Source organism: Palaemon carinicauda, chromosome 31 (assembly GCF_036898095.1).
Source record: "Palaemon carinicauda isolate YSFRI2023 chromosome 31, ASM3689809v2, whole genome shotgun sequence".
Lineage (NCBI taxonomy): Eukaryota > Metazoa > Arthropoda > Malacostraca > Decapoda > Palaemonidae > Palaemon > Palaemon carinicauda.
Window position 1 is genome coordinate 70,203,652 of NC_090755.1, and position 12,500 is coordinate 70,216,151.

Genomic DNA, 12,500 nt, shown 5'->3' on the forward strand with positions numbered 1-12,500 from the left:
AATTACAGCAAATGATAAACATAAACCGTACTCTGAATGTGGGTTCAGTAAATTGACTTAAAGTTTATGCCCTGTTTAAAGAGGAGAGCGAAAACACACACGGTTGTTTGCATAATATAGCAATGGTTGGCGCATTTGTAATTAGGAAATTAGTCTTAAAAGATGGAGGGAGAGTGAGGCTAATGATACCCACTCTCGGTATGATGATTAATGAGGGTTTTTGCGAGGGCGAAGAGCTCTCTGGGTACTCCCTCTGGATGGGAGCAGCATTACCAAGGATTCGGAAAGGGTGCCAATGCGGTCGTGTCTATTACTACACTGCTTTTATGTATCTGTACCAGATGTCTTGAATGTTTTTTTTCTTTCTTTAGTAAATAAGTCATAATTATGATTGATAAATTCTTTCTTTTTTTGTAACAGGCTTCTATGTTAGCGTATGGCTTATTGTTTTGTTGTAATTTTAGAGAAAAAATTTTTAACCGTTATTATCTCCGCCAGGAGGTTATGTTTTCGGTTCGGTTTGTTTGTTTGTTTGTTTGTTTGTTTCTCTGTTTGTCTGTCTGTCTGTGGACAACGTAGAGGCCACATTTCTACACGGAATCACTTCAAACTTGGCCAAGTAGTTCCCCAATGTGTATGGAAGAACTGATTAAATTTTGGTCAAGGTCACCCCAAGGTCAAGGTCACAGGGGTCACTGGTGTCACTATGACATAAGTGGCCATATCAAGAGACAGAAATAAAGCACTGACTTTTGCATAAGCCAACAGGGAAGTCCTAGTCCAGGCGCAACCCATGGGTGATGTTCAAATTTATAAAGGTCAAAGGTCAAGGTCATATTGGTGCATTATATCAATGTCATATTAAGTATCAGTGGCAAATGAACAAAGATCACTTGAAGGTCAAAAGTCAAGCAGGTCACTTGAAGGTCAAGGTCACGTGAAGGTCAAGGTCACGTGAAGGTCAAGGTCACCTGAAGGTCAAGGTCACGGGAAGGTCAAGTACATTTGAAGATCAAGGTCACTTGAAGCCAAGGTCATGTGAAGGTCAAGGTCACGTGAAGGTCAAGGTCACTTGAAGGTCACGTGAAGGTCAAGGTCATGTGAAGGTCGAAGTCACATCAATTCATGATTCTAGGACATATGGCGCTCTAGGTCACCTTGGCGGAGGTATGTCCTCTACGAGGACCATGTCCGCGTTCAGGACTTGCTCACTTGTTTTGGTCTGTTATGAATTTTTAGTTTTTTTTGTGATAAAAAAAGGATTAAAAGTCATATCTCATCATATGATAGTGATTATCTGTTAAAATTCAAGAATCTCTACTATATACTGACTTGGAAGTAACTTTCAGTTACTATTCTTGCTGGCGTTCATAAAAAGCTGTCCATGAAAGCCAAGTGTGTGTATAAATAACTCAAACTGATTATATAAGAAAAGAAAAAGACTTATAATTTACTCAGTAAAGAAAACTTTGCATTATCCAACAAAATCTTATAGATAACCATATTAAGACATAAGAATTCATATCTTAATACAAGGGAGGCCTGCCATAGACCCACAGGTTTTAACCACCAAATGCTAAAAAATAACAACAGATATGAGATTGAATATACAAAAAAAAAAAATGTATAACCAGTAAAACCAAACTAATATTTAACGACCGAGGGAAAAAAAAGTGAAATTAAATTTTAGAAAGTAATCATAAAATCATAGCAAGATCAGCACAAAATTTAATCAAAATTTTAATTAAAGTAATAGGATTTTAATTGTATGCAAATTTATATCAACTTGCAGAGCAGTGAAGTTTTAGTAAATTACGCACGCAAATAAAAATGCATATCATGAAAAGAGAATATCGAATTATTTTTGGAAAACTCTCGAGTGATACAAAATTTAAGATCCTAAGTAAAGTCACTTTGGGGGAGTTGAAAGTTTATCATTGTATAGCATTTCTGTACTGCTTCTTCGGTACCATCTGTGAAAATAAGAATATTACTTGAAGGTACGCACTTTTAAGGACAGATAAAAGAACTTTCATAGCCACTTATTTAACTTGGTGATGTATGTTAAGATCTCATTGATGTGTATGCATGTAATGCCTGCTAATTTATTCTTATGTAAATTTACAGTAAAAATTTATTTCGAAGAACTGAAATTAGAAAAACTTACTATTATTATTATTATTATTGTTGTTGTTGTTGTTGTTGTTATAATTACTAAAATTATATATTATTATTATTACTAAAATTATATATTATTATTATTACTAAAATTATTTATTATTATTACTAAAATTATTTATTATTACTAAAATTATTTTTTATTATTACTAAAATTATTTGTTATTGTTACTAAAATTATTTTTTATTGTTACTAAAATTATTTATTATTATTATTATTATTATTATTATTATTATTATTATTATTATTATCATTATTAGATATTATTTTTGACTAAAAATAGAAATAACATATAAAGTTGAAATCGGAAAAATTAAGACATGAAATCAGTCTATCTACTGATCTCTATACTCTTAAGTACAATTAAGAAGAGGATGAAGTCATTACCTACCAGTCTCTGTTGTCCCAGATAACTTGGCCGGAACAGAATTACAAGCCAACTTCCTTGATGAGGTTAATTTAGTGTGTAGTGACAGATGCGGTCCCCTCGATCTTCCCCTTATTATTCGGTGCCTATCAAACCTGGCACCCATAGACTAAAGGATTTCAAAATGCCTCGGGATCTTCCTCCCATAGATTAGATTATTCTGTGGGCGTTGCTCTCTCTCTCTCTCTCTCTCTCTCTCTCTCCTCTCTCTCTCTCTCTCTCTCTCTCAAGGGTACACTTAATAGTTTATTCAAAATTCTTAAAGGAATTAGAAATGATTACAACAACCTATTCACGCTTAGCTCAAATCAAGTGGAGGTAACGGATACAAACTGGAATTGAAAAGATAAAACACCACTCAATATGGCAATTTCTTTACATACAAAATAGCAGATACTTGACAATAGACTTCCAGCAGATGTAGTAAACAGTAAAATGGTATACGAATACAAGAATAAGTTGGACTAGATCATAAGAACTCTAAATGCTTAAACTGAATCGCTCTACCAAAGAGCAAATGGATACTCCACTGATGGACTAGAATACTAGAAAGTCTTTGAGACATCCAAAATCCTTGTAACTCCTTGTAACTTTCAGGAAAGCTTTTTGCAATAATGAAATCTCTCTCTCTCTCTCTCTCTCTCTCTCTCTCTCTCTCTCTCTCTCTCTCTCTCTCTCTCAGAGGAAAGCTTTTTGCAATAATGAAATTATCTCTCTCTCTCTCTCTCTCTCTCTCTCTCTCTCTCTCTCTCTCTCTCTCTCTCTCTCTCTCTGAGGAAAGCTTTTTGCAATAATGAAATTCTCTCTCTCTCTCTCTCTCTCTCTCTCTCTCTCTCTCTCTCTCTCTCTCTCTCTCTCTCTCAGAGGAAAGCTTTTTGCAATTATGAAATCTCTCTCTCTCTCTCTCTCTCTCTCTCTCTGTCTCTCTCTCTCTCTCTCTCTGAGGAAAGCTTTTTGCAATGGTGAAATTCTCTCTCTCTCTCTCCTCTCTCTCTCTCTCTTCTCTCTCTCTCTCTCTCTCTCTCTCTCTCTCTCTCTCTCTCTCTCAGAGGAAAGCTTTTTGCAATGATGAAACTCTCTCTCTCTCTCTCTCTCTCTCTCTCTCTCTCTCTCTCTCTCTCTCTCTCTCTCTCTCTCTCTTTCTGTGGAAAATTATATCTGACCATTTCTATAAGGTGCTATCATATTTATTAAAGCTGCATCTTGTGGCTGTTAAATGGAAGCATGACGATTAACCAGTATTGCGCGATATATTTCCAAAGCTTGATACATGGCGCTATACATTTCAGTTAAAGTGATATATGAACAATTCTACCAACAGGCATTGTATTGTATTAAGCCATGATAATTTGATAAACTGGTTACGAATAGTTTAATTAGACAATATACAATTACTACATCTAGTGGAATTCACTGCGCAAGAAGCAATAGTTGGTGTGGTTTGTACCAACCGTGTGTCACACGATCGTACATAAATGATTTTTTATATATTATGCTTGTATCTGCGCTCTTCCCTCGCACTAAAAAGAACCAGAATAAACATGGCTGCGTGTTTCCTCTCTAACATTGTCTGTTTCTCGAACATGAAAATTACTGTTGCCTTGAGGTTTTGTATATAAAGGAGAGTGTTCTTTAATAAAGTTACTCAGTTGATTGCATCCCGCCTTTGAGTCATAACCTTCTCTCGGCCGTCACAGGTTTAAGTATGATGATTTCAACCATACGTTCATGTTAATTTTAGTCAATTTACAATAATCAAAAACCAAAATGGAGCTTCCATGTGCTTTTTTTGTTTTAATATTTATTTTAATCACGTCTGTATTTTTAGGTATCGTATCACCAGTTTAATTAACGTTATAACGAGGGATGAAATAACATTCATTTTTGAACACCGGGTATACAGATTTTTTTTTATTAGTCCTTTTTGGCGATAATGTAAGCAATTATAGCACCAATGCTATCCATAAAAACGAACTGAAACAATTGAATAAATGGAATGCATTTTAAGTGTTAGTATACATATTTTGGTATTCCCTCTAAGCTAATATCTATTGAAACCGAAAGGTTAATGCTCTTAGGTAGGTATTTCTATGCGAGACAAAGTTTGAGAAGTTATTCTATATAATTGTAAACCACCTGGAAAGAACTGTCGTGTTTTTGTACTCCCAAGAAAATAATAGCAAGACCTCCGAAACAACAGCCCTCATAAACATTACCTTTCATCTTAAGTAACCATTTCCTCTTGATAGCTTTAGTGGTCATTCTACCATTTGCAATCATTCGGCAAACGACATTACTCACAAATTTGAAACAATTCGAGTTTGATGTTAGATGTGTTCTCACTTTAAACCATCTTAATAAGAGCCCTTCAGTTCCGAACTAATCGGTTTCTGGCAACTTAAACTTCCCCAGTTGCATAGTTGCTTCCTTTTCCAGTCGAAGTCTTAGCTCTAGAGGATCATAGTTGCTCAAATAATTTGCTACCTTTGGGGCTCTTGATCCCAGACGCTAAAAGAAGTTAAACTGTATAGTTCCGATCGCTTGAGAAGTTCATATCCTCGTTGTGAAGTAAAAGTGTGGATAGTTTCAGAATTTGCCGTCATTTAATTACACTGTTGTCGTTTCAAATGCCTGCTAAAGGAACAGTAATGTGGATGGTTTGGAAAATAAACGAATAAATCATCATACTCAAACGAACAGATAATGGGTGATTTTTTTTTCGGGTTTCATATTAGATTGTGAATGAAGCCATTTAGGATTAACATGTCATTGTGGCAATTGAAGCAAATTTATGGTTTTATTTATATTGTTTGTGTTTGGACTCATTATTATTACTAGCAAGGCTACAACCCTAGTTGGAGAAGCAAGATGTTATACGACCAAGGGCTCTAACAGGAAAAAATAGCCCAGTGAGGAAAGGAAACTAGGAAATAAATAAACGATATAAGAAGTAATGAAAAATTTAAGAAAAATATTTTTAAAAATATTAACAACATTAATACATATAATTCATATATAACTATTAAAAGACTTGACTTGTAAGTTACATTATGTCTTTGAGCAATTATTATATCCCTTATAACAGACGTAAGATTACTATAAAGAAGTTTGGAAAGCTTTAAAATCTCATCAGCTGTTAGTAATGAATTGGTCATCCGGTAGTTCTTGAGGAAAGACGGGTTATTTTTATAATATTCGCTAACAACCGACTACCGACTTATTTTTTAAGGTCAAAGCGAGCCACTTGGAAGTCCATATAAAGACTTCCAGATGTAGCGTTAGTCTTTTGTTTTCATGATCAGAAGATCCTCACATCCTGTTTGTTATTAATGCTATAACCAGAATTATTTCTTGATCCATATATATACATTATATATATATATATATATATATATATATATATATACATTATATATATATATATATATATATATATATATATATATATATACAGTATATATACACTATATATATATATATATATATATATATATATATATATACTGTGTATATATATATATATATATATATATATATATATATATATATATATATACTGTGTATATATATATATATATATATATATATATATATATATATATATATATATACTGTATATATATATATATATATATATATATATATATACTGTGTATATATATATATAATATATATATATATATGTGTGTGTGTGTGTGTATGAGAGAGAGAGATCCCCTTTTTGTTAAGTGTTTTGAAACACTGAAGGTCAGTTTTAATTAGGTGGTTTATATATTCGAAAGGGGATGACTGAAATATAAAGCAATAAAAATTTTTACACAATCGTTTTATTATTTCTCTGGATTCTCTTAACAAAACTGCAAAATCGGTTTGCCTGGATCTTTAGCTTTACCCCATTATTCTAAAACTAAAACAAATTGTATGTTGTTATGGTTAAAAATCTCATTTGAAATCTTTATTGAAAAAATTAGGTATTTGAATAATAATCTTTTAATTGATATTTTTAATGGCAGCTGAAATGTTAAAAATAAACTTTAATTTATAAAAAAAAAATTGTTTTTTTTTCTAAATATGATTAGGAAAATGGATTTGATGAAGTGACTATTATAAGTATTTGAATAAATAAACATGAGCTATTTTAAATCATAATCTGCTTTTAACTTTTGATTAATATTTTTAATGGCAGCTGAAATGTTAAGAATAAACTTTTATTTATATGAAAAAATATTTGTAAAACATGATTAAGAAAATGGACTTGCTGAAGTGACTATTATCACTAAAATACTAAGACATTGTTTATATTTAAATAACAAATAACATTAAGGGTATCTTGTTTATGGGTATTATTTGTATTTGAATGACAAATAACGTTAAGGGTATCTTGTTTATGGGTATTATTTGTATTTGAATGACAAATAACGTTAAGGGTATCTTGTTTATGGGTATTAATTGGATTTGAATGACAACGTTAAGGGTATCTTGTTTATGGGTATTATTTGGATTTGAATGACAAATAATGTTAAGGGTATCTTGTTTATGGGTATAATTTGTATTTGATTGACAAATAACGTTAAGGGTATCTTGTTTATGGGTATTATTTGGATTTGAATGACAAATAACGTTAAGGGTATCTTGTTTATGGGTATGTGACTTTAGAAGATGATAAGTGGGAGAATATTCCAGCGGTCTCCATTAATTGCATTCTCGCTTTTTGATACTGCAATAGATGTAAACTGGAAATTGAAGTAAATTATAGTGTGAACGATAGTACACAAATTACCATATAAGAATTAATGTCATATCTTTATGACTTCCAAGATGATTGATGTCATATCTGTATTATTTCCAATATGATTGAAGTCATGTCTTTATTAGTTCCAAGATGATTGATGTCATATCTTCATTATTTCCAAAATGATTGATCTGATATCTATTATTTCCAAGATGATTGATGTATCTTTATTATTTCCAAGATGATTGAAGACATATCTTTAATATTTCCAAGATGATTTGGTGTCATAACTTCATTATTTCCAAAATGATTGATGTGATATCTATTATTTCCAAGATGATTGATATTCTTTATTATTTCCAAGATCATTGATGCCATATTTTTATTTCTAAAACGATTCATGTCATTTTTATTTCCAAGATGATTGAAGTCGTATCTTTATTATTTCCAAGATGATTTGATGTCATATCGTTATTATTTCCAAGATGATTGATATAATTTTCTCTTCCAGATCGATCTTCAGCTTCAGAACGAGGACGGAGGAGACATCAGTGGGTACATCACCAATGGAGAATGGGATTTAATATGTGAGTTTTTTTCACCGAGCAATTATGAATAAACACACACTTGTTTAAGAAATCTGGTTATTTTCGTATATGTATCGTTCCTTGTCATTTCGTGTAAAGTATGGAATATGTATCAAGCCACGAAAGTGAAAGGGGAAAAAAATTATATATAGTACTTTCTTCTTTTTAACGATGTCAATAAGACAACAGTACTAATTACAAAAGTTTTTCACTTTTCTTTTCGTGCCTGAATACATATTCTACATAATTACAGTATATCATCTTTATATAATATAATAACCATACAACAACAACAACAACAAATGCAGCCGTTTCTATTCCAACGCTGGACAAAGGCCTCAGACATGTCCTTATTCATGTCTTGGGTTTGGCCAGTTTTCATCACCACGCCGACCACCTGCGGATTGGCGATGGTGGGAGATTTTTTGTCTAATTGCTCACAGAAAACCAACCTAGTATGGGTGGCCCTAAGTAGTACAGCTTTGCCGATCATTTCGGTACACAAACCCTTTCACCACGTTAAGGTATCCTCACTCAGAAAGAAATAATGTATGTAATATATATATATATATATATATATATATATGTATAAACATATATATATACATATACATCTATATACATGTGTATATATATACATAAATATATATATATATATATATATATATATATGTATGTATATATATACACACATACACACACACACGTACTCCATGTGTGTGCATATATGCATATGAATATATTTAAAAATACACCTATATATATATATATGTATATATATATATTTATATCTATCTATATATATATATATATATATATATTTATATATATTTTCATGTATATATATGTATATATATATATATATATATATATATATATATATATATATATATATATATATATATATATTTATATATATATATATATAATATATATAAATATATATATACAGTATAAATATATATATATATTTATATATATATATATATATATATATATTTATATATATAATATATATAAATATATATATATATATTTATATATATAATATATATAAATATATATATATATATATTTATATATATAATATATATAAATATATATATATATATATATATATATATATATATATATATATATACAGTATATATTTATATATATGTATATATTTATATATAGTGTGTGTCTGCGTATGTGCGTGTGCAAGTTTATCATACATACAAATATATTAAAACGCACATTTTATCATCTTCCTTCAATTGGTAATAACTCGACTTTGTGATTTCCGAAATTGTTTTTTTTAAATTTATCAATCGTCGGCCGTATTTCGATAATAAACAAATAAAAAACATTCAGCAAATCATTTAACTATTTTAATGACTGATTTCCATTCAAAAGGATTTGATAATGAGTCGTGATGGCTCAATGAGCTTTCGCCCGCGAATTAATTTCGCTTGCAAATAGTTTCCAATCATTTTAGATACTTCTGATAACAGCTCGAAAACTCGTTGAAGATGACTTGGAGAGAATTCAGAAGATAAGGGATTTTTCTTAAGTCCTTGTAAGGGTAAAAGAATGGTAAGATTATTAGAATTATTATTGAAATTATGGAAATTACTACATTTATAATAATAATAATAAAGGCTATTAGAATTATATAATTTTTAAAAATTGTTGATGATATTATTAAAACTACAATAATAAAAAAATTTTAAGATTATCATTGAAATCATCATTATTATTATTATTATTATTATTATTATTATTATTATCATTATTATTATTATTATTGAAGTTAATAAAAATAAGCGTTTGCAATCAACCCTTTTTTCTCACAAGGTTGAGATTGATCGCAAAGTTTCGCAAAAAAAGAATTAAATTTTATATTGAAAGGATAAATCAAGTTAAAACTGGCTAAAGGTGAAACTGGTAATTAATTCCCTCTACACAAAACTTGGAACCTATTTAGTGTTGTTTTTTTTTTTTTTTTTTGGGGGGGGGGTCTTGTTTTTTCTTGCCTTAAGTAATTATTGAAGTCTTTGTGTTTATAATTTATTTCATTTATTAGAATATGGAAGAAAAATCCAACATTTTGCATGAAATTTCTGGGGCTACACAAAAACGAGAGAGAGAGAGAGAGAGAGAGAGAGAGAGAGAGAGAGAGAGAGAGAGAGAGAGAGAGAGAGAGAGAGAGAGAGAGATTGTTCATCAGCACAGAAATAATTACAGAAGGATGCTCACACATGCCCATGCAGAAATATTCCTGGCGATGAAATGGAGATCATTAAGATAGGAATTATTTGGTCAGAAGATTCTTTGGTAATGAGTGTTTGCTGTGAGGGGGAGAGGAAGAGAGAGAGCCTTCTGTGCCGATAATGGTCAGCGGAACGGCTTAATGACAACATCTTTCAAAAGCACATATTAAAACGTCCCAAGAAATATCCTTAAATTCAGATCATGGACGTGTAGAGAAGTTCGCCCCTTCCTTTCAACATTCATTGTCGTGGACAGGAATTTTGTTTGAAGTCACGCATTGATTATGTTAATTACACTAAATTAGAATAGATTAGGGTTAGCTATCTGTCAAGTTATATCGGTGTGCAAATATGGCAATGTTTATTCCTAAGAATATTTCATGTAAAAATGTACGAGATACTCGTTCAGCTTTTCTTTGTCTTCGACTTCTTCACACTTGTAACACCATCAATGGTAAACATAACCCTCTCTTATCACTAAGGTACATTCACACAATTCATTATCTTTAAATCGATATGTGTGCATATATACTGTACATATATATAATAATTCAGTATGATTTTTCTCGTCGTAAACACGGATAATCCACACAAAATAAGTTTTAAGTATAATTGGATTCTTTCCTTCCTTACCGTGCATTTTTGTTTGTTTCAATGTAATCCCTAGTTGCTCTTTATGCATTCCCCATCCCCATAAGGCTAATGACACCCATTATCTCATAAACTGTTGGTAAATGGTAAGGGGGTTGTTAACACCCTGGACTTAGTTGTTGATAGTTGTCAATTACTTACTATAACACAAACTCATGAGCATTGAATGCAAGGGGTTCTGGCTTCATTTTTAATTCTTTTAGAAGTATTTTTCTCTTGACATTCTTTAGGAACCTCCTGCTTGTGTAACGTGTTACAAGCCATTATAAAGTAGCAGTGTTGTCTTATAACCAATGACATTAATACATTGTATCAATCATAATACGTTATGTACCCACAAGCACATGAAAAAAATCCAATATTTTTTTCTGTGATGTGGTCACTTCAAAATGGAATTATTTTTTGTAAGATTTAAATAGTTATTTTCCTCTGAGTAGAATATGACTCGAACTATATATAACTCCGATCGCAGAGTAAATTTTCTCGTGTTGTTTTTTAATATTTTCGCATGTAAAGTAAGATAAAGTAAAACTCTCCGTGTTTACTCTCGTAAGCTTATTACTGAAATTGAGATACAACAATCATTGCAATGTATTACGGAAAGCCATGAAACAACTAAAGTCGAAAACTTTCAAATTGGTAGTGGAAATTTGCAAGAAAGTTTGCATAGTTTTCTAGGAATTTCCTGCTGTTACCAGTTGTTGTAATTGTCGTGTATAATAGCTAGTAATGAACGAGTTATTAAGGTTAATTGCTGAAAAGCATAATTTTCAGAGGAATATTTTTCATGATCGTTGGATTAGGTTGTCATTGCTCTAAATGATATGAGGGGACAGACTATTATCATTATAGCTTGCTAAGCTACAACCCTAGTTGGAAAAGTAGGATGCTATAATCCCAGGGGTCCCAACAGGGGAAATAGCCCAGTGGGGAAAAGAAACAAGGAAAAATTAAATATTTTAAGAACAGCAACAACACCTAAATAAATATTTCCTATATAAACTATAAACACACGAGTAGTTCATAACAGAACGGAAACATCTGTGTACGACTCCATCTTAAGGAGTTCGTTCGTTTAGAAAAATGGAGTCTGCCAATTAAGTACTTTTCTCCGTGTAAATGAGCGGGGTTCTATTTATGTTTACTGAACATGGCCACATCTCCATGCTCACAGTTATTTCCCCCTATATGATAAGAGTTAGTCTGGCTATATATATATATATATATATATATATATATATATATATATATATATATATATATATATATATATATATATATATATATATATATATGTATATGTATATATATAGATATATATGTGTGTGTGTTGGGGGGGAAATTATTTCTTTCCTGTCACGCTCAGGGAAAGACGAGTAGTCATACTATGGTAAGAGGGTGATACTCAGAGAGGTGCACTCGGAAGCCACACACACCCATTGCTCAACCAGCGGGTTGTAGTTAGGGAAAGGGAGGGGAGGAAGGGTTGAATCTGTGTGTATGTGCATATCTATCTAAATATTTGTCATTTTTGACGGTTTAGGTACACCAGTGTAAAAGAAAATATATGCATATCATCATCCTACGTAGCACGTTTTTTAATTCTTGGTTCTAATCCAATACACGGGCTTACGTAGGATATGAAAATTTAACTGATACTCTATTCAAT

At 31.1% G+C, this 12,500-nt stretch overlaps 1 protein-coding gene across 8 annotated transcripts in view; it reads left to right on the forward strand.

The window, feature by feature from the left end:
• Window positions 1-12,500, forward strand: part of LOC137624514 (neuronal acetylcholine receptor subunit alpha-7-like) — a 290,907-nt gene that overhangs the window by 178,136 nt on the left and 100,271 nt on the right. For all 8 annotated transcript variants that reach the window (XM_068355352.1, XM_068355354.1, XM_068355353.1 and 5 more), the window contains exon 6: window positions 7,850-7,925. In XM_068355352.1, coding sequence (XP_068211453.1) covers window positions 7,850-7,925 — 76 coding nt within the window. The remainder of the gene's footprint in view (window positions 1-7,849; window positions 7,926-12,500) is intronic.